Raw genomic sequence first — 23,064 nt, 5'->3', positions numbered from 1 at the left:
TCTCTCTCTCTCTCTCTCTCTCTCTCTCTCCTTTTTTCTGTTCTTCCGCATTTCACTTTCATCACACTTATATTTTTGTTTCACCTACACACATGTCTGAAGTAGCTTCTGTATTCTGATACACTGTTCACTGCCCTCTTCTCTGAGCTGTTCATTGTGTGTTTCACTGCGCTGTTCCCTCCTCCCCCTCTGCTCTCTTCCCTGTGCTCTTCACTGTTTCCCTTCACTGCACTGTTCACTGCACACTTCCCCGAGCTGCTCTTTTCACTGCACCTCCTGCTCTTACATGTCTCTAGTGCAGCAGTGCTCCACACACACTCCTATAAAAAGCCTCACCACGGGGAACGGCAGCTAACACACATTTGATGGTCTTTTCTCCAAACAAGACACAAACCCGACCGCTTTGATTCTGAGTCAGAGGCGAGTGTGCGTGGTGACTCAGAGCGGCCCGGAGTGTGTGTGGTGTAGGAGCAGAGGGAGGAGTGTGTGGGGTGTAGGAGCAGAGGGAGGAGTGTGTGTGGTGTAGGAACAGGGAGGAGTGTGTGTGGTGTAGGAACAGAGGGAGGAGTGTGTGTGGTGTAGGAGCAGAGGGAGGAGTGTGTGTGGTGTAGGAACAGAGGGAGGAGTGTGTGGGGTGTAGGAGCAGAGGGAGGAGTGTGTGTGGTGTAGGAGCAGAGGGAGGAGTGTGTGTGGTGTAGGAACAGAGGGAGGAGTGTGTGTGGTGTAGGAACAGAGGGAGGAGTGTGTGTTGTGTAGGAGCAGAGGGAGGAGTGTGTGTGGTGTAGGAGCAGAGGGAGGAGTGTGTGTGGTGTAGGAGCAGAGGGAGGAGTGTGTGTGGTGTAGGAGCAGAGGGAGGAGTGTGTGTGGTGTAGGAGCAGAGGGATGAGTGTGTGTGGTGTAGGAACAGAGGGAGGAGTGTGTGTGGTGTAGGAGCAGAGGGATGAGTGTGTGTGGTGTAGGAGCAGAGGGAGGAGTGTGTGTGGTGTAGGAACAGAGGGAGGAGTGTGTGGTGTAGGAGCAGAGGGAGGAGTGTGTGTGGTGTAGGAGCAGAGGGAGGAGTGTGTGTGGTGTAGGAACAGAGGGAGGAGTGTGTGTGGTGTAGGAGCAGAGGGATGAGTATGTGTGGTGTAGGAGCAGAGGGAGGAGTGTGTGGTGTAGGAGCAGAGGGAGGAGTGTGTGTGGTGTAGGAGCAGAGGGAGGAGTGTGTGTGGTGTAGGAACAGAGGGAGGAGTGTGTGTGGTGTAGGAGCAGAGGGATGAGTATGTGTGGTGTAGGAGCAGAGGGAGGAGTGTGTGTGGTGTAGGAACAGAGGGAGGAGTGTGTGTGGTGTAGGAGCAGAGGGAGGAGTGTGTGTGTGGTGTAGGAGCAGAGGGAGGAGTGTGTGTGGTGTAGGAACAGAGGGAGGAGTGTGTGTGGTGTAGGAACAGAGGGAGGAGTGTGTGTGGTGTAGGAACAGAGGGAGGAGTGTGTGTGGTGTAGGAGCAGAGGGATGAGTATGTGTGGTGTAGGAGCAGAGGGAGGAGTGTGTGTGGTGTAGGAGCAGAGGGAGGAGTGTGTGTGGTGTAGGAGCAGAGGGAGGAGTGTGTGTGGTGTAGGAACAGAGGGAGGAGTGTGTGTGGTGTAGGAGCAGAGGGATGAGTATGTGTGGTGTAGGAGCAGAGGGAGGAGTGTGTGTGGTGTAGGAACAGAGGGAGGAGTGTGTGGTGTAGGAACAGAGGGAGGAGTGTGTGTGGTGTAGGAACAGAGGGAGGAGTGTGTGTGGTGTAGGAGCAGAGGGATGAGTATGTGTGGTGTAGGAGCAGAGGGAGGAGTGTGTGTGGTGTAGGAGCAGAGGGAGGAGTGTGTGTGGTGTAGGAGCAGAGGGAGGAGTGTGTGTGGTGTAGGAACAGAGGGAGGAGTGTGTGTGGTGTAGGAGCAGAGGGATGAGTATGTGTGGTGTAGGAGCAGAGGGAGGAGTGTGTGTGGTGTAGGAGCAGAGGGAGGAGTGTGTGTGGTGTAGGAGCAGAGGGAGGAGTGTGTGTGGTGTAGGAGCAGAGGGATGAGTGTGTGTGGTGTAGGAACAGAGGGAGGAGTGTGTGTGGTGTAGGAGCAGAGGGATGAGTGTGTGTGGTGTAGGAGCAGAGGGAGGAGTGTGTGTGGTGTAGGAACAGAGGGAGGAGTGTGTGTGGTGTAGGAGCAGAGGGAGGAGTGTGTGTGGTGTAGGAGCAGAGGGAGGAGTGTGTGTGGTGTAGGAACAGAGGGAGGAGTGTGTGTGGTGTAGGAGCAGAGGGATGAGTATGTGTGGTGTAGGAGCAGAGGGAGGAGTGTGTGTGGTGTAGGAACAGAGGGAGGAGTGTGTGTGGTGTAGGAGCAGAGGGAGGAGTGTGTGTGTGGTGTAGGAGCAGAGGGAGGAGTGTGTGTGGTGTAGGAACAGAGGGAGGAGTGTGTGTGGTGTAGGAACAGAGGGAGGAGTGTGTGTGGTGTAGGAACAGAGGGAGGAGTGTGTGTGGTGTAGGAGCAGAGGGAGGAGTGTGTGTGGTGTAGGAGCAGAGGGAGGAGTGTGTGTGGTGTAGGAACAGAGGGAGGAGTGTGTGTGGTGTAGGAACAGAGGGAGGAGTGTGTGTGGTGTAGGAACAGAGGGAGGAGTGTGTGTGGTGTAGGAACAGAGGGAGGAGTGTGTTGTGTAGGAACAGAGGGAGGAGTGTGTGGTGTAGGAGCAGAGGGAGGAGTGTGTGTGGTGTAGGAACAGAGGGAGGAGTGTGTGTTGTGTAGGAGCAGAGGGAGGAGTGTGTGTGGTGTAGGAGCAGAGGGAGGAGTGTGTGTGTGGTGTAGGAGCAGAGGGAGGAGTGTGTGTGGTGTAGGAACAGAGGGAGGAGTGTGTGTGGTGTAGGAACAGAGGGAGGAGTGTGTGTGGTGTAGGAACAGAGGGAGGAGTGTGTGTGGTGTAGGAGCAGAGGGAGGAGTGTGTGTGGTGTAGGAGCAGAGGGAGGAGTGTGTGTGGTGTAGGAACAGAGGGAGGAGTGTGTGTGGTGTAGGAACAGAGGGAGGAGTGTGTGTGGTGTAGGAACAGAGGGAGGAGTGTGTGTGGTGTAGGAACAGAGGGAGGAGTGTGTTGTGTAGGAACAGAGGGAGGAGTGTGTGGTGTAGGAGCAGAGGGAGGAGTGTGTGTGGTGTAGGAACAGAGGGAGGAGTGTGTGTTGTGTAGGAGCAGAGGGAGGAGTGTGTGTGGTGTACGAGCAGAGGGAGGAGTGTGTGTTGTGTAGGAACAGAGGGAGGAGTGTGTGTGGTGTAGGAGCAGAGGGAGGAGTGTGTGTGGTGTAGGAGCAGAGGGAGGAGTGTGTGTGGTGTAGGAGCAGAGGGAGGAGTGTGTGTGGTGTAGGAGCAGAGGGAGGAGTGTGTGTGGTGTAGGAGCAGAGGGAGGAGTGTGTGTGGTGTAGGAACAGAGGGAGGAGTGTGTGTGGTGTAGGAGCAGAGGGATGAGTGTGTGTGGTGTAGGAGCAGAGGGAGGAGTGTGTGTGGTGTAGGAACAGAGGGAGGAGTGTGTGTGGTGTAGGAGCAGAGGGAGGAGTGTGTGTGGTGTAGGAGCAGAGGGAGGAGTGTGTGTGGTGTAGGAACAGAGGGAGGAGTGTGTGTGGTGTAGGAGCAGAGGGATGAGTGTGTGTGGTGTAGGAGCAGAGGGAGGAGTGTGTGTGGTGTAGGAACAGAGGGAGGAGTGTGTGTGGTGTAGGAGCAGAGGGAGGAGTGTGTGTGTGGTGTAGGAGCAGAGGGAGGAGTGTGTGTGGTGTAGGAACAGAGGGAGGAGTGTGTGTGGTGTAGGAACAGAGGGAGGAGTGTGTGTGGTGTAGGAGCAGAGGGAGGAGTGTGTGTGGTGTAGGAGCAGAGGGAGGAGTGTGTGTGGTGTAGGAACAGAGGGAGGAGTGTGTGTGGTGTAGGAACAGAGGGAGGAGTGTGTGTGGTGTAGGAACAGAGGGAGGAGTGTGTGTGGTGTAGGAACAGAGGGAGGAGTGTGTGTGGTGTAGGAGCAGAGGGAGGAGTGTGTGTGTGGTGTAGGAGCAGAGGGAGGAGTGTGTGGTGTAGGAACAGAGGGAGGAGTGTGTGTGGTGTAGGAACAGAGGGAGGAGTGTGTGTGGTGTAGGAGCAGAGGGAGGAGTGTGTGTGGTGTAGGAGCAGAGGGAGGAGTGTGTGTGGTGTAGGAACAGAGGGAGGAGTGTGTGTGGTGTAGGAGCAGAGGGATGAGTGTGTGTGGTGTAGGAGCAGAGGGAGGAGTGTGTGTGGTGTAGGAACAGAGGGAGGAGTGTGTGTGGTGTAGGAGCAGAGGGAGGAGTGTGTGTGGTGTAGGAGCAGAGGGAGGAGTGTGTGTGGTGTAGGAACAGAGGGAGGAGTGTGTGTGGTGTAGGAACAGAGGGAGGAGTGTGTGTGGTGTAGGAGCAGAGGGAGGAGTGTGTGTGGTGTAGGAGCAGAGGGAGGAGTGTGTGTGGTGTAGGAGCAGAGGGAGGAGTGTGTGTGGTGTAGGAGCAGAGGGATGAGTGTGTGTGGTGTAGGAGCAGAGGGATGAGTGTGTGTGGTGTAGGAGCAGAGGGAGGAGTGTGTGTGGTGTAGGAACAGAGGGAGGAGTGTGTGTGGTGTAGGAGCAGAGGGAGGAGTGTGTGTGGTGTAGGAGCAGAGGGAGGAGTGTGTGTGGTGTAGGAGCAGAGGGAGGAGTGTGTGTGGTGTAGGAACAGAGGGAGGAGTGTGTGTGGTGTAGGAACAGAGGGAGGAGTGTGTGTGGTGTAGGAACAGAGGGAGGAGTGTGTGTGGTGTAGGAACAGAGGGAGGAGTGTGTTGTGTAGGAACAGAGGGAGGAGTGTGTGGTGTAGGAGCAGAGGGAGGAGTGTGTGTGGTGTAGGAACAGAGGGAGGAGTGTGTGTTGTGTAGGAGCAGAGGGAGGAGTGTGTGTGGTGTAGGAGCAGAGGGAGGAGTGTGTGTGGTGTAGGAGCAGAGGGAGGAGTGTGTGTGGTGTAGGAACAGAGGGAGGAGTGTGTGTGGTGTAGGAACAGAGGGAGGAGTGTGTGTGGTGTAGGAGCAGAGGGAGGAGTGTGTGTGTGGTGTAGGAGCAGAGGGAGGAGTGTGTGTGGTGTAGGAACAGAGGGAGGAGTGTGTGTGGTGTAGGAACAGAGGGAGGAGTGTGTGTGGTGTAGGAGCAGAGGGAGGAGTGTGTGTGGTGTAGGAGCAGAGGGAGGAGTGTGTGTGGTGTAGGAGCAGAGGGAGGAGTGTGTGTGGTGTAGGAACAGAGGGAGGAGTGTGTGTGGTGTAGGAGCAGAGGGAGGAGTGTGTGTGGTGTAGGAGCAGAGGGAGGAGTGTGTGTGGTGTAGGAGCAGAGGGAGGAGTGTGTGTGGTGTAGGAACAGAGGGAGGAGTGTGTGTGGTGTAGGAACAGAGGGAGGAGTGTGTGTGGTGTAGGAGCAGAGGGAGGAGTGTGTGTGGTGTAGGAGCAGAGGGAGGAGTGTGTGTGGTGTAGGAACAGAGGGAGGAGTGTGTCTTCTGCCTTCTGCTGGGCACTTCCCTGGCAGACACACACGTTGGTCCTGGGAAAGCGTTTTCATCAAGGTCGTTCACACCTTTTGGGGCGATATGGTGGGCAGATGTTGTATCGCAGACCCAATTCCTGTTTTTCTCTGCCCACACACCCACAGACACACTGACAAACTTGCACACACACAGACACCACAACTTTGCACCCTCTTTGTTTACACTAATTGTTGTCATACTTATTTAGCATTATTATTATACTTATTTATCTCCCTCTCTCCCTTTCTTCCCCTCTCTCTCTCTCTCTCTCCCTCTCTCATCTACATTCTCTCTGTCAATTTAAATTTTCAATTGACATGAGCTTTATTGGGCTGACAAAATCATATGTATTAACAAAGCATTCACAGACAGGAATGTATGTACAGTAAATGCCCTGTAGAGTGTATATGATGTAATGAGTATGCATACACTGAACCCCCCCTCGCTCTCTCTCTCATTCTCATAGTTTAATAAGGTTGAACCTCTCGGTCCATGTGTCCACAGGAGCAAGCGGGACACGCTGCTCTGAAGACGGACGTCCTTGCCCTTGCTGTGAATGAGTGTGCTGTGCGCCATTGTCCACTGTCACTCACTGACCATCTCACCGTCCTGCCTGCTTAATGTCTCCTTTTGAAAATCTATGGCTCCCCTGATCAGCACAACGACCCCCATCACTGCCCCGTGTTCCTCGTGCAGCTGCGCTCGCACGCCCTTTGACCCCACCATCCGTCTTCTTTATTTGCAGCAGCACTTGAGAATACTTCTTGTTTGTGACCTTTAATCCAATATTTAATAGAAATGTATTGCACTTGTAAACCCTGGTTTCTATTTTACACTTGAGACCCTGAACTACTGAACGTCTGAATACCTGAACTAGTGTCAGGAAATTGTTGGTTATGATCTTGGTGGGATCTTGCTAAGAGCACAGGTGGAGATTCCTACTCTACCTACAGTACATGCATCAGAAACTTCATGACCATACCCTGAAAGTCCTTGAGGGAGAGTTATGTGACATGGGCGAGCTCTAAGATTTCTGATGGATTTGCAGATTTAACTACACCCTCGTTGTCTTTGACACGCTGCTACTCTACAGATCACTGTCTGCCAAGAACGGCAGCAGCTCATGGCGTGACGTGAAAGTTCTGTTTGGAAATACCGTGTGCCAAAAGGCTGGACCTGGGCACACCACAGGACAAAGGCTGTGGCACCTTCACTTTAAACCTGCACTCAGCACAACACCAAACAGCAGCGTTGCTGAAAATGTAGTGTAGGTTTTAAAACTGGGGTTATCCAGTGTGGAACAGACTTGTGAACCAATAATTTCCCTTTTGGTTGTTTCTGATCTTTGGTGTCTTTTCAGTTCTATAGACAGGGAATATTCTTTCATTTCCTCTGTACATCATACATTCTGTACTACTGATTTGTTTTTCTTTTGGAAAATAAACTTCTCTCATCTCTTCAACAGAATATAAGGGAAATAGTTTTCTCTGCTCTCAAGTAGTGGTTAAGGTGTTTTAGAGAGGATTATTAGATAGGTCCCCATTTCAATTTCTGCCATGTCATGACACCTATACTCCCTTTTGTTGATTATTTTAATTGATATTTTTATTGAAACACATCTTAGAGAGCAGATGAGGTCGCATACAGGGTGGGGGAGGAAAGAAGGTGTGAGTGTGAGCAGGACAGGAAGGAATGTGTGAGTGTGAACAGGACAGGAAGGAATGTGTAAGTGTGAGCAGGGCGGGACAGGAAAGAATGTGTGAGTGTGAGCAGGACAGGAAGGAATGTGTGAGCAGGGCGGGACAGGAAGGAAGGTGTGAGTGTGAGCAGGACAGGAAGGAATGTGTGAGTGTGAGCAGGGCAGGACAGGAAGGAATGTGTGAGTGTGAGCAGGGCAGGAAGGAATGTGTGAGTGAGCAGGGCGGGACAGGAAGGAATGTGTGAGTGTGAGCAGGACAGGAAGGAATGTGTGAGTGTGAGCAGGGCGGGACAGGAAGGAATGTGTGAGTGTGAGCAGGGCGGGACAGGAAGGAATGTGTGAGTGTGAGCAGGACAGGAAGGAATGTGTGAGTGTGAGCAGGACAGGAAGGAATGTGTGAACAGGGCGGGACAGGAAGAAATGTGTGAGCAGGGCGGGACAGGAAGGAAGGTGTGAGTGTGAGCAGGACAGGAATGAATGTGTGAGTGTGAGCAGGGCGGGACAGGAAGGAATGTGTGAGTTTGAGCAGGGCGGGACAGGAAGGAATGTGTGAGTTTGAGCAGGGCGGGAAGGAATGTGTGAGTGTGAGCAGGGCGGGACAGGAAGGAATGTGTGAGTGTAAGCAGGACAGGAAGGAATGTGTGAGTGTGAGCAGGGCGGGACAGGAAGGAATGTGTGAGTGTGAGCAGGGCGGGACAGGAAGGAATGTGTGAGTGTGAGCAGGACAGGAAGGAATGTGTGAGTGTGAGCAGGATAGGAAGGAATGTGTGAGTGTGAGCAGGGCGGGACAGGAAGGAATGTGTGAGTGTGAGCAGGACAGGAAGGAATGTGTGAGTGTGAGCAGGATAGGAAGGAATGTGTGAGTGTGAGCAGGGCGGGACAGGAAGGAATGTGTGAGTGTGAGCAGGATAGGAAGGAATGTGTGAGTGTGAGCAGGATAGGAAGGAATGTGTGAGTGTGAGCAGGATAGGAAGGAATGTGTGAGTGTGAGCAGGGCGGGACAGGAAGGAATGTGTGAGTGTGAGCAGGACAGGAAGGAATGTGTGAGTGTGAGCAGGGCGGGACAGGAAGGAATGTGTGAGTGTGAGCAGGACAGGAAGGAATGTGTGAGTGTGAGCAGGGCGGGACAGGAAGGAATGTGTGAGTGTGAGCAGGGCGGGACAGGAAGGAATGTGTGAGTGTGAGCAGGGCGGGACAGGAAGGAGGGTTTGAGGCAGAGCTGTTGGAGCAGATGGACACATATCAATGACTATGCAGCTCTCACCTTCAGATACATGTAAAGATCTCCTTAGGTCAGAGTTCAACAGCTTTAGCTTCTGAAGAGGCTGGTGGTGTGTTACTCAAACCATACATTTTCATCTGAGGAGTTTTCAGATGGAGAATTCATTCACACTGACCTACTTTTTCTTAATTTTTTTTTTCAATTTCTTTTTTGTCTGTGTTATATATAAAATATATAGCATATATTGTATAAATGTTATGCTCTTTAATTGGTGTGATGTCAGCAGTAAATAAAACAAAACCTGACTGATGTCAACAACTGGTCTCAGTCCTGGTGAGGCTGGGTGTCCTGAGGACACACCCTCTCCTCATGGCCGTTTAGATCCCTGGAAGGCTGCAGGCTGGTAGCTGATGTGAAGGTGCTGTCTGCTTGATGCGTGACTCCAACACGATACGAGAAGAGTCTTGGTGGTCACCTTGTCATGTGTGGCCTAACGAGGCAATGATGCGCCTGATGTGATGGAGTAATTAAGCCTCACTGGGGCAAGGCTTTTGTCCTCCGTGCAGTGTCATACCTTGTTACCACTGTTATCTTGCCCTGTTGCACCAGAAGACGTTTTTTCCTCCTGCTGATTCTAAATAAAGCATTAGGGCACGTTGCCCTGCAGTGTGCATCCTGTAGGTGGCGCTGTTTTTAAAGAGCTGCGATCGAGTTCAGAATGAGATTCCAGATGTTTCGCGCTGGGAGGAGGGGTTTGTTTTTTTTATGACACGCAACAAGATTTGTTCACATCTTCATTTACTGTGCTGTTCCATGACCTCCTTATACAGTATGAGCTCAAATGTTGGTTCCGTCCTGTCGTGTGACGTTCTCATCATCAGAAAGGCTGTTCTGGCTCCTGCACCTTGCTCTGCTCCGAGGGACGACGTGTTATTTATGGACAAATACTCATGTAACTTTGATGGAAATCACCTTCTCGGGAAGAGTCTGTGTTTTTTTTTCCATTATGAAGAAATGCTTTATGCTGGGAGGGGCCACAGATAAACACAGGACACTGCTCAATATTTCAGTGCACCACTCCTTCCACTGCAGGACAGAAAACAGCCTTAAAAGGACACACTTTGCTCTACAGTTTGCCGGTGTGTCAGCTCAACCTCCTGAGGCAACCGAATTAGCTCTGAAATATGGTGTAGTTAATTGTTTTCGTTCCACGTAGAGTGGTTGAGTCTATGGGCTGATGAATGATCTTTAGTTGAACTCTTAATGGTCATTTTGGCCTTGTCTGCCTCCATCTGGTGTGTGTGTGTGTGTGTGTGTGTGTGTGTGTGTGTGGTTCCAAGCTTCTTGTTCATGGCCTGTGAGTCCAGAGAGAGGCTCTAGCATTACTCTTACAGCTCTATTCTAGCACCTTGGTTGGCTTATATGTGCCATCTATGTAATGGCCAGTGTGAATCAATGCTCCATCAGCAAAATGATAATAAAAAAAACAGAGTGAAGAGGAATAAAAGAGTGAAGGATTGGCGGAGAGCATGAGATGGTGCGGGTCCTGGGAGTGCGGTCCACTGATGCGTTGGGGTTCAGTGTGAGGATGCATTGGCATGTAGGGCAGGCAGAGGTCGGTGTAAAGAAACCACTGCTCCACTGTGCAGTCAGCCAAGAGCAGGCCAGGTGGAGGAGAGCGGAGGGCTGTTGTCTGCCTGCACCGCCCCCGATGGAGCAGAGACGCTCCGGAGACGGTGCTGCCACCAGGGCCCGCGCCAATCACAGAGCACTTAGACACTTAGACAGTTTCATTCACTTCCTGATGTCGTCTGAAGGGAAGGAGACCTCACATTTAATACCTCAGACCATAATTATTCTTGTGCTTTTTTGTCTGTGGATTTTTATGTGATTGTTTAAGAATTTGTGTCTGTATTCTGTGTAATTTGAATTTTCTATGTATTATTTTATGCATTTGGCCTGTATTTGTCTGTGTGTGATATGTATTTGTTAGGTATGTATTTGTGTTAGGTATGTATTTGTTTATGTATTTGTGTTTGGTATGTATTTGTGTTTGGTATGTAATTGTGTTTGGTATGTAATTGTGTTTGGTATGTAATTGTGTTTGGTATGTATTTGTGTGATGTATGTAATTGTGTGTGGTATGTATTTGTCTGTGTATGTATTTGTAGTTTAGATGTTACCCAGTTCAGTTGTGGGCTGAGTTTGGTTCCCTGTCACTTTTCCTCTCGTTTGTTGTTTTAGAAAGAAATTTGTTCAAACTACCAATCATACAACATTATTGAATAGTATTCTATTACTCTGATTTGAAAGCTGACGTAATCTCTGATTCAAAGTGATTTATGTCATATGACTGATATAACCACCCAGACATTTTATTAGTCCATTAGTCTATATCAGTACCCTCCTACACGTACACGAGGCATATAATCAACTTGATGGCTACATTAGTTCTGTTCTCACTGTGCACCCACAGGTTCATGTGGTTTCAAGGGCATATGTGTGTTCTTTGCACAGTAGAAAGAATGACTCAACAGTTTGTCCTTGAACTGGTAGTTGCTTTTGGGAAGGGACGTGTGTGCATGCTTTGAGTCCTCTAGTTAGTGGGGGTTTAGACAGAGGAGACATGACAACGATTCTGGCTTCGCTGCCAAAAAACTATAACAGTTACATAAATTACTTATCTGCTTTCTTCTTCTCCTTCTTTTTCTTCTTCTCTCTCTCTTCCTCCATCTGTTGTATGTGTCTCTTTCTCTCTCACTCTCATTTTGATTCAATTCACTTTAGCTATTCACTTTAGTGTGGGTGGGGTATGGGTGTGTATGTAAGAGAGAGAGGTGTATTCCTTGCCTCTCAAAGACCCTAGCTGTGGTGTGAGATTTAACCTCATTTGCCTCAAGAATTATAATGAATCAAAAGAGCTATAATTCTATAATTCTCTGCTCCCCACATTTCTACAGGTGTGATGTTTATTTGCAGGTCACTCAGTCAGCTTTACCTGAGAGGGAAAGTGTGTGTGTGTGTGTGTGTGTGTGTGTGTGTGTGTGTGTGCGCGTGTGTGTGTGTGTGTGTACACGTTTGTGTAGGAGCGTGTGTGTGAGTGTGAATACATACCCAGTACCCAGTATTTTATCTATACCTGTCACAATGACACTGCTTGTCCTTCTGCCCCAGGGTGCCGCCCAGCGCCGATGCTGCCACCACGTCCAGCGCGGCGCCCCCGGTGGTGGCCGTGAGCCAGGGCAAGCCCTCGCTTCGCAGGATCAAGGGCCGCATTCACCGCAGCAAGAGTCTGGACAGCATCGACTTGCTGGACTGCAGCGTAAGTCTAAACGTCCTTTCCATCACAGCCTTTTCCAGTCTACACCTCTCCATCAGAACTGGGGACGCTCCTGTAGTTAGAAGGACTAGACATGGCCGTGCTGGAGGTCAAACACAAGCCTGACACTGCACTCATTAGAATACATGCATATTCATCACACTACACCTGTTAGAGCATCAGGGCCCTTGCACTTTGCTTCAACTGGAGTTTGAAATTTAGGATCAAGAAGGCACTTTTTTCCCCCAGTGAAGTCCTTCCTCGCTGTGTTGTGTGCACACTAGTTGGAGTGTTGGAGCACGTGAGAAATGTGTCATCGGTAACTTTCAAGTGGCTTTTCTTAGACATGCCCCTCAGACGCCCTTTAGTTAACTGAAGTGAGTGGCCTTTGACACCTTCACAAGGGACGAAACATCTCACGTCACTGAGGCCTCCCTCCCCTTCGGCTGTGAATCACGCCACTGTCAGCATCGCAGTGTTGCCAGATATTCTCAGAACACACTCCCTTAGAGACCTCCGTCTCCATCATCAGCAAAGTTACAGAATGTTTTTATTTCTGAAGAAGAACACTGTTTACTACACCACAGTCTCATCTATGGTTAACAGCTGTTGAACACTACCAGGTGGAATATGTTGTACGAATTAATGTGGACTTGTTCTGATTTAAAGTGTAGATCTCATCATCTGTTTGTGTAGCGTCACCTAACAACACATTTTGTTGTTCTCTGATGTGTTTGTGATGGCATGTTGTGTCCACATTTAGTAAATGGAGCAGTAGGGAAAATGGCTTGTGGCCATAACTGTACAGAGTGACTTCCATGCGTCCACTGAACCTCTCTCTCCTGCCCCTCACTGTCTCCGTGTCTCCGTGTCTCCGTGTCCCCTTCTGTCTCTCTGCCAGACTCTATGGCTGGATGTCTTTATAATCTAGTCCAGACTGATTAAAGAGGTGTTCCTCTTTGTTTGTCTATACACGATAAATCTGTTCCCTTTTCAAAACTATGACTATTAGTTCAGTTCATTTGTAAAACAGATTTTTAAGGTACCTTTCACATTTGTGCATTGTTGTTGACATTGTTGCCATGCTACACTTATGGGCCAAAGATTATATATATATAAACACACTGTTCCATTTCAGCAGTTCATACAAAGGGCACTGCTGTTAGGTTAATTGATAATCAGTTAATTGATTTCCACTTCTAGGATAGGTCTGCTCCTCTACAGGCTACACACACAGTCTTCACGCTCATAGAGGCTCTGTTCACTAAAGGCCTCCATGGTTGCCGGAGCACAATCTCAGTAACGTTCTTGGGTCAGTAACAGGCTTAAGAGCACAGAGTGAACAGTACTGACTTGAGAAGACCCTGTGAGGTCAGAGTTCTATTGACCACAGAGGCACAGAGCCTGCCGTTTGTAATCTGGTTGCAGATGATGAATGAGCAAATTCATTTTGCCGTTAATCATTTGTTTGTGTATGTGTGTGTTTGTTTGCGGGTCTGTGTGGGTGGGTGTGTATGTGTGCGTGTGTGAGAGAGAGAGAAATTCCCTGAAGTTGTAGTGTTGTAGTTGATTTTCCACATCGACTTCAGAGGGGGAGTGTGTGTGTGTGTGTGTGTGTGTGTGTGTGTGGGGGGGGGGGGGGGGGGGGGTGTAATCAAACACTATACCAGTAGTAACAGTTGAAACAGGTTTGTTAAATGTCTCTGTTTGCTAAGTGGTTAATTTCAGTGTCAATAACTGGAGGCGAAGAGCGCGTGGTGCTGAGCTCTGCCTGGGGGACAGGTAGTGGGAGACTCACTGGCAGTAGGGCTGTATTATCACTTTACGATACAATATGTATCACAATATTGGCATCACAATACGATACTGCACCTAACCGCTTTTTATTAAGGCAAACATCATCAAGAATGCTATTAACAACAAGGCATTAATAAATAATAACAAAGAAAAGCAATACTACATTATTAGAACTAACAAATGTTTAAACACACAAATTAAAATGATAAATTTCCCATTTAAACTTTAAACTTTGAAAGGACTGATTGCAGCTACTTTTTCATGTTTTTTTTTTTTCAGAGACACATGCTTTGATTTTTCCTGAAGCCGCTCGGTTTCTTTTTGAGGTGCCACCTGCTGGACATTTAAAATACTGTATGTAAATTTAGTCGCATCCATTTCAAACGGGGTAAAGAATATTAATGTTCATAAATATCGACACAGCCATGAATGCACTGATTGGTATTGGTAAGAAGGTATTCACGATATTGCCGTATCAATATATTGTAAACAACCCTGACTGGCAAAAATCTGCCAGTGGTGTAAGATGAAAGTCGGCATGCCAACACACCTGCTAGTCCAGCCTTTCACCCTGCAGCTCTGCCCCGTGTTGGCAGGATGCATATTGTGAAAGACAGATTACCTCTGGAAATAAGCACTGTTAAGTCTCTCATACGCCCACAAGAACACTACATAAAAACTCTCTCTCTCTCTCTCTCTCTCTCTCTCTCTCTCTCTCTCTCTCTCTCTCTCTCTCTCTCTCTCTCTCTCTCTCTCTCTCTCTCTCTCTCTCACACACACACACACACACACACACACACACACACACACACACAAAATATAAAATCTTTTTCCCCAGACACTTACACACTCTGAAGTTTTATCTCCCCCTCTCCTCCTTTCTGTCTGTTTCTTCTTTTCTTCTTCTACTCTCTCTCTCTCTCTCTCTCTCTCTCTCTCTCTCTCTCTCTCTCTCTCTCTCCTCTGTACAGTGGTTTAGTGAACTAATTAACCTCCCCTTCTTTCATCTTAAACACTGTCGCCCTTTTCGCTGGAGTAATTTTTCCCAGTTGACATATAATTACTGCATTGACTCTGCTTGTGTGCATGCATGTGTGTGCGTGCACGTGTGTGTGTATGTGTGTGTGCGTGCATGTGTGTGTGTGTGTGCGTGTGTGTGTGTGTTGATAGAGGTGTCATCTCAAGGCTTCCCTGTGTGAGGCTCGTTCCCATGTGAACGTGAGGAGGCTGTGTTATGTTTAAATGTAGAAACAGTAACGCTGTGTTTCTCACACGTTTATCCATTATTGATGCAGGGAGGTTGGACAAGGTGGTGTGAGGCTCTGATCTGGCTGTGATCCTTGCTGTGTTTGGATCGATCACTCGTCTTACACACCTGCAGATAGTTAATGACGTTAATGAAGGAGCAAGCCATGAAACAGGGAATCAGGCAGCACTTCACTGTTTGAGAGGAGATCATCATTTTATTTTTTTAAGTCCTACTGAAGACAAAAACCCCTCATAACTCCTACAGATTGTAATTTGCATGGGGAAAACATGAATTTTAGATCTTGCATTAACTTCCGATTTTGCTTTTTTTCCATATTAAAGTGAAGGAAGATTTGGGTTGGAAATATTTTACATTATGCACCCCATGAAGATTTACTGCTAGACATTCATATGGTAATTATTATGTATTTCTATAAAGTGGCTAACCAGGAGAACCCATTAACCTACATTCTGACCCCTTTAAACATGTTTTATGTAGGCCCATTATGCAGAGCAATATCATAGGCAGCCGAAGCTGATTTACATAATGTAGAGATGAATATGCATAATGTGTGTATAACGGAGAATTTCATATATGTCTTATTTTGTTTTGGCTGCTCAGCTCCTCGCCGTGGTGATGATGCGTTTTCTATGCAACACTCTGTGACCTCCTCACCGCCCCTATCTGAACACTAAGACGTTTACCTTGGGCCAAAGCCCTTCATGTCCTAGATACTCGCCTCTGATCTCGGTGCTGGAGACCCCTGGGGTGCTCAGTTCATATTGCTCCACTGGGGGAGTGAGGGGAGAGAGTGGGTTGGGGGGGGGGGGGGGGGGGGGGTCAGCCGCTTTCTGCTATGCTGTTAACCCAGGTCTGGGATCCTTGCGTGTGCTGGCAGGTGGTGATGGGGATGGAGGGGTGGATGTGGTAGTCGGGGGCGGGGTCAGGCGTGCGTGGAGGCACACCCGTCACCGCAGCAGCAGTGATGGATGGACCATCATGGAAATCAGTAGCTGGTGGAGAGCGTAGTGGGTACGTGTCACGGTAATATATCATCATGAGCCACGGCCGAGCGGGGAGCGGAGGGAGGAGGGCCGGGTACGGTGGGGGTGGGGAGGGCAGGGGATGATGGGTAAGGGTGGAGCCAACAGGGCGTAGAGGACGATTGCAGAGACATTGCATTGAAAGAGGAGAACATTTCAGTGTGAGTGTAAGTAATGCAGTGTCTGTCTGTAGATGTCTAAGGGGAGGACGGGGCGTCAGTCAGCTGTAGCAGCACGAGTGGCAGGAGCAGGACCCAGTTGCCCTGCGTGGTCCAGGGCCATGACACACCATCACATGCCATGACACACTGGGTCACTCGGTACCGAGTTCATTGTAGACGTAAGCTGATAGTACAGCCACTGTAGTAAGGATATAAACTTTGCCTTGGAACACACACACACACACTCGTAGAGCTCCTCAACAGTCAGCTATTTTATAAACAAAACCCGTCATGGCGAGGGTCTGGGGAAAGGCCGTGTCACTCTGAGCAGGAAAATGCGCAGGACTTCAAGAACAGACTCATTCCAAACTCTGGCCAGTACACCAGAGATTCAGTTTACGTGGGAGTGAAATAAACAGAAACTAAAACGTGCCTTTCAGTCCTAAACGAGATCTCAGGCCCTCTTCTTTCCATAGAGCAGGGGTACGTGTCGAACGTAAGTTGTTGAGCGGGGGGGGCAAACGTAACACTCGTGACTGAGTGTTTTTTCAATAGCCCTGAAATAAATGCTCTGGTTTTATTTTTGGTCCGTATCCAGTTAATCAGGAATGAGATTGGGTCCGGACAGGACTGCGTTCGGGTCCGGATCCGGACCGCGGTCCGCCAGTTGAGTACCCCTGCCATAGAGGGTCCATTCTGAATTGAGATCTGGAGCTACTGTGTCTCCTTCCCTTCCTCTGCATGGCTCACCTGGGGGTGAGGGGGAGCTCGACCTGGGGGTGAGGGGGGAGCTCGACCTGGGGGTGAGGGGGAGCTCGACCTGGGGGAGCTCGACCTGGGGGTGAGGGGGAGCTCGACCTGGGGGTGAGGGGGAGCTCGACCTGGGGGTGAGGGGGAACTCGACCTGGGGGTGAGGGGGAACTCGACCTGGGGGTGAGGGGGAACTCGACCTGGGGGGGAGGGGGAGCTCGACCTGGGGGGAGGGGGAGCTCAACCTGGGGGGGAGGCGTGACGTCAGCTCCTTCTAAGCATCACAGCACAACGAATTTGAATTTTGATTGGCATCGTTGACTGGACTTTGATTGGCCTTGTTGTGTCACGTGTTGTGTGCCGCTCCGTTAGTTCCTGTGAAGAAGGAGATGTGATTTGCTCAGTTGAAGGGAGCCCTGTAGATTTGCCCAAACACAGCTGCTGCTGCTGCTGTTAATTGCTGAGAGCTGACGGCCGATTCTTGCTTCTGTCTGCTAATTCGGCACAGCTGTTGAACTGCACCAGATGGAAGAATGACAATGAGTCTTATTGAGGTTCAATCACACTGCATTCACTCATGTAACCCTGGGAGAGATCACGGGTGCTCCACAAAGGATAGAAAGACAGACTGAGCTTCAGCAAGGACCCTTTACACCTGTCTTACAGAGCAGTCTAAACCTGTCTTACAGAGCAGTCTTTAAACCTGTCTTACAGATCAGTCTAAACCTGTCTTACAGAGCAGTCTTTAAACCTGTCTTACAGAGCAGTCTAAACCTATCTTACAGAGGAGACTTTAAATCTGTCTTACAGAGCAGATTTAGATCAGTCTTCTAAATGCACTGGAAGTCAATACAATGCATAATAATTTAAATGTGTTTACCTTGAGGTTAAATGTTGTTGGATGTTTTTGAAGACATTACCTAACTCTTCATCGTACTTTCCTTGTTTTGCTTACATGATTTTAAGGAATCGTTGTAGATGCACTGTAGAAAGCATTTTAACTTACTCTGTGACAGTCTGGTGAAGGATTGTGCAGATTGAAATGTACTAAACAGTGAATTATAGAGGTTGCTTTTCTGCACACTGAGTCTGTGTAGTGATAGAACCACCACAAACTCCAAACATTTATAAGAGATCAAAGTCATGCTGCAAATCTTTAAACCCTTATATTTATAAATAAGTGTTTAGTCTAATAATATTATAATATAATACAATATCCTAAATCTATTAAGAGGATAGCAAAACAGAAAAAAAAATTCCAGCATGTTTATTTTTAATAAAAATGGGCAATAGAGCAGGACTGGAAACCTGTTGGAATGGTCCTCCGCTGGCTGTGTGGTCCAGGACGTCCTGATGATGTTACGTTAGTGCCGTCTAGACCGTGACAGAATGGCAGGAATTGGTTGACTCTAATCTGTGCTCTGCTATTGGCTCTCTCTCTCTTGCACTGAGATTGGTCCTGCAGGCTTAGTTAACTGTAATCTGTGCCTTGTGATTGGTTCTCATGTTGGCCGGCTGTAATCTGTACTCTGTGATTGGTTCTTCGGAATTGGGTTGATTTGGTTGCCAGAGGCACCAGTACAACTTCAATTGGATTTTGTCACTGTACTATCGCTCTTCTTTCAGACCTAGATATTTATTTATTTATTTATTTATTTGGGGGGGGGGGGTTGCCTCTAAGGAGAAAAACTCCATTTCAGTGTCCCATTGAATACAGCAGTTAAGCAACCAAAGCACTGGACCGGCCAGATTAGCCACTTTCCACATTGACCACAGGAGCTCTCAGCCAGCTGATAATGTTCCATCATATTTTTCCATAAACAGCCCTCAAACAATTTTCCATATACAATACAATAAGGTTTGTATTTTAAATCTGTGCTGTGTGTGTGTGTGTGTGTGTGTGTGTGTGTGTGTGTGTGTGTGTGTGTGTGTGTGTGTGTGTGTGTGTGTGTGTGTGTGTGTGTGTGTGTTTGTGCGCGTGCGTGTTTGTGCGTGCATGTGTGTGTGTGTGCGTGTGTGTGTGCGTGCGTGCGTGTGTGTGTGTGTGTGTGTGTGTGTGTGTGTGTGTGTGTGTGTGTGTGTGTGTGTGTGCATCCAGAAAAGTCACTATCACTGTGCACTGCTGTGTGTCCTCCAGCTTATCACCTTGCCCACATACAGCTGTGTCTCTGGCTGACACTGTAATGAACTCTAAATTGCTAAAATACACACACACACACACACACACACACACACACACACACACACACACACACACACACACACACACACACACACACACACACAGAAACACAAGCACACACATGCTCAGCAGTACGTGTCGGTGCTGTCTTTTCTCAGGACACACACATACCACCATTCACAAGTTCGCCCTTTTTTATGGTTTCAGGTAATTGAAACTGTTAAAAACAAATGAGTAATACGTTTATTTTACACATCAGCATTCTCATACTGAAGGTTACTGCACAACTCTACACACACATCCTCATCCAAGCCTCACCTATCAGGAAGGAGACGGCCACGCTGTGAAGGAGCATGTGGCTTTGGAATCATGTCACAGACATTACTGCCCACAACAGCAAGGAGTCCAGTACGAGGAAACCTAAGAGAGCAGGAACAGGTGAAGGTGTCAAGGGAGATCCTCTGTCATGGAGGGCTTTATACTGTAGTGAGAGGTCTGGTGGCTGATGCAATGGAGAACACACTAGCTGATATGAGCAGATTATATTTATAAATAAGTGTTTAGTGAGAAAGAGTTCTTACTGCTTTAGGCTTTGAATATGTTTATTCATACATTTGTAATGCAATGTAAATTTGATGTGTGTGTTATGTAAATTTGATGTGTGTGTTATGTACATCAAATTTTATAAGTTGGTGAATAAAATTTTTAAAAAGTGTTTAATAAAATGCTACAGGTTGTTCCAAGCTTTCGGCTGGTAGTCCGGACGCTTATTGAGTTCCACACAAACAGAGTTGGACACTGGTGTCACACTGCTGACTGAGCCTGGACATGGAGAATGTCCCTCTCTGCTCCCCCTATTAAACTGCTTCCTGTGTCCCCCAGCTGACAGCTCTGTTTACCTTGTGACACTCTGTTTAGTGTCAGCTGTGTTCTTCCAGATCAACACAACCAAATATGTTCACACACACACGTCTTAGTGCTGAGGTCGGACTCTGTTCTGATGCACTTCAGTGCTCTTCAGATTAATTAAGATACGGAGCTGATACAGAGCTGAGGAAATTTAATTAGGATAAAGCCCCAACTATACAGGTGATAGAAGTGGAGCTCAGTCACAGCTCTGTGTGTGTGTGTGTGTGTGTGTGTGTGTGTGTGTGTGTGTGTGTGTGTGTGTGTGTGTGTGTGTGTGTGTGTGTGTGTGTGTGTGTGTGTGTGTGTGTGTGTGTGTGTTTGCCTAAAGAGGATTGATTATGCTAGCAAAATATTTAAATAATCGCTTTTTATACTGTTAAGCAAACTACCGGTATATGTTTACTTCCACATAATAAATAATGAAATAAAACTGGGAAAAGCTCAGGGATTTCAGCACTGTGAGAATACCTTGTGAGGGCAGGAATAACCGAGTCTCTCCTGGGACAGTAGCGATTGTGGCTGGTGTGTGTATGTGGGTGATAGTGGTATGTATGTTGTATGTGGTGTGTTATTCCACACTGTTAGGTATTGATTGCTAGCATTTAAAGAGCTTTCAGCTCAGCAGTTCTTAAAGAGGAAACAGATTATGTGTGTGTGTGTGTGTGTGTTTGTGTGTGGAGGGGGGGGGTGTATGTGGGTGTGCATGTTTTTATTATCATCCAGTGCTGTGGAAAGACGACTGTGGACAAAGTACTCTTACTTAACATTTATTTTCTTATTACATAACCAATCAAAAGCAGTCATGACCAATCAAATGTAATCATATCTCACTGATGTGCACACCTGTTTCCAGGTGCGACACTCGTGACCTTTTCTTCCTCTAAGCACTCTGGACCTGTACCGAGAATGAAAATGTCATCTTCTCTACAATGATGTCATCATTCTTTCCCTATGAATCCTGCACACCTCCATATATAACAGATAAAACACATCCCTGCTCTTTGGTTCCACGTGACACACACGGGCTGGTTCCAGCATTTACCATGATGAAACACATCCACTGTGCATGTGCAGTGTCCTGGTTAGAGGTCCGGTCTGTGCAGCGCGGAACCGCCACACTTTTGGACCCTAACTGGGTTCACACTCTGACACAGCCATTCCAGCGAAAGGGAATTGAGCCTTTTTGGTGTGTTGCCATGGAAACTCAGTTTGCCAACAGGGTTGCGGGGAGAAGAAGACATATTTATTATATTGTTTTTTTTTGTTTGTTTTTTTTTACAAAGACAGCAAGCAAGAGGAGGAGGGCGATCATAGGAGAGATGGGGATGTGTTTGGGGCAAAGATGTGAAACAGACTCTCACCTCTTATTAACGAGAGGCAGGGGGAGCAGTTTTGTTATGCAAGCTCACAAACACACACACACAAACACACACACACACACACACACACACACACACACACACACACACACACACACACACAGTTCATGTTCTCCTGTGGCAGGGAGCGACAGGGCTGCTTGGGACATGAAACTCCATGGATGAGATTCCATTTTTGAACGCATGGGTTCCTTCTGCACTGTGGTTTTCTGCACTGTGTTGCTCTCAAAGGGCACATGTGTATAAGCCTCTCGCTGTTGTATCCAGAAGCTGGAGAAGATCGTTTCCATCTCTGTGATGTGTACCTGTTCTTGGCTTCAGATCACATGAAGAGTCTCTTGGGTATGCAAAGAGAGAGTTTTTCTTTTTTTTAAAGAATTTTTAGTTTTTGTTTTTTAGTTTGTTGTGTGTGTCTCTCTGGGTCACCACCCCAGCCTGTTTTCCATTAGTCTCTGGGTCACTACTCCAGCCTGTGTTCCATTAGTGTTTGGGTCACTACTCCAGGCTGTGTTGCATTAGTCTCTGGGTCACCACCCCAGCCTGTGTTCCATTAGTCTCTGGGTCACTACTCTAGGCTCTGTTCCACTAGTCTCTGGGTCACTACTCCAGCCTGTGTTCCATTTGTGTCTGGGTCATTACTCTAGGCTCTGTTCCACTAGTCTCTGGGTCACCACCCCAGCCTGTGTTCCATTAGTCTCTGGGTCACTACTCTAGGCTGTGTTCCATTAGTCTCTGGGTCACCACCCCAGCCTGTGTTCCATTAGTCTCTGGGTCACCACCCCAGCCTGTGTTCCATTAGTCTCTGGGTCACTACTCCAGCCTGTGTTCCATTAGTGTCTGGGTCACTACTCTAGGCTCTGTTCCACTAGTCTCTGGGTCACTACTCCAGCCTGTGTTCCATTAGTGTTTGGGTCACTACTCCAGGCTGTGTTGCATTAGTCTCTGGGTCACCACCCCAGCCTGTGTTCCATTAGTCTCTGGGTCACTACTCTAGGCTCTGTTCCACTAGTCTCTGGGTCACTACTCCAGCCTGTGTTCCATTAGTGTCTGGGTCACTACTCTAGGCTCTGTTCCACTAGTCTCTGGGTCACCACCCCAGCCTGTGTTCCATTAGTCTCTGGGTCACTACTCTAGGCTGTGTTCCATTAGTCTCTGGGTCACCACCCCAGCCTGTGTTCCATTAGTCTCTGGGTCACCACCCCAGCCTGTGTTCCATTAGTCTCTGGGTCACTACTCCAGCCTGTGTTCCATTAGTGTCTGGGTCACTACTCTAGGCTCTGTTCCACTAGTCTCTGGGTCACTACTCCAGCCTGTGTTCCATTAGTGTCTGGGTCACTACTCCAGGCTGTGTTGCATTAGTCTCTGGGTCACCACCCCAGCCTGTGTTCCATTAGTCTCTGGGTCACTACTCTAGGCTGTGTTCCATTAGTCTCTGGGTCACTACTCCAGCCTGTGTTCCATTAGTCTCTGGGTCACCACCCCAGCCTGTGTTCCATTAGTCTCTGGGTCACCACCCCAGCCTGTGTTCCATTAGTCTCTGGGTCACTACTCTAGGCTGTGTTCCATTAGTCTCTGGGTCACTACTCCAGCCTGTGTTCCATTAGTCTCTGCTATTAGAGACACCTGCATGTAACATCTACCTTTGAGTCCTTTGAGTCTACCTTTGAGTCCTGCCCCAATGTAGGCCCGAGCAAACGAGTGTCGTGTTTGTCTTAGACAGGCAACACGTTGCCTTCACCTCCTAGACGCTGCATCGGGCGGGCGTTGCCGTGATGCAAAGCACAAGGGCGCTGATGTCTGGAATGTTTTTAAAGTAACATGCCACACAA

The 23,064-nt window shown here is 48.4% G+C and overlaps 1 protein-coding gene across 1 annotated transcript in view; it reads left to right on the top strand.

Moving 5' to 3' along the window:
• tjp1a (tight junction protein 1a) overlaps positions 1-23,064 on the top strand; it is a 97,642-nt gene that overhangs the window by 5,241 nt on the left and 69,337 nt on the right. Inside the window, exon 2 of the mRNA XM_076983231.1 lies at positions 11,621-11,768. Within this exon, the coding sequence (XP_076839346.1) occupies positions 11,621-11,768 (148 nt within the window). The remainder of the gene's footprint in view (positions 1-11,620; positions 11,769-23,064) is intronic.

This window comes from Brachyhypopomus gauderio, chromosome 1 (assembly GCF_052324685.1).
Source record: "Brachyhypopomus gauderio isolate BG-103 chromosome 1, BGAUD_0.2, whole genome shotgun sequence".
Taxonomy (NCBI): Eukaryota; Metazoa; Chordata; class Actinopteri; order Gymnotiformes; family Hypopomidae; genus Brachyhypopomus; species Brachyhypopomus gauderio.
Note: the sequence above shows the minus strand (reverse complement) of the source record. Positions and strands in the feature narration are given on the sequence as shown.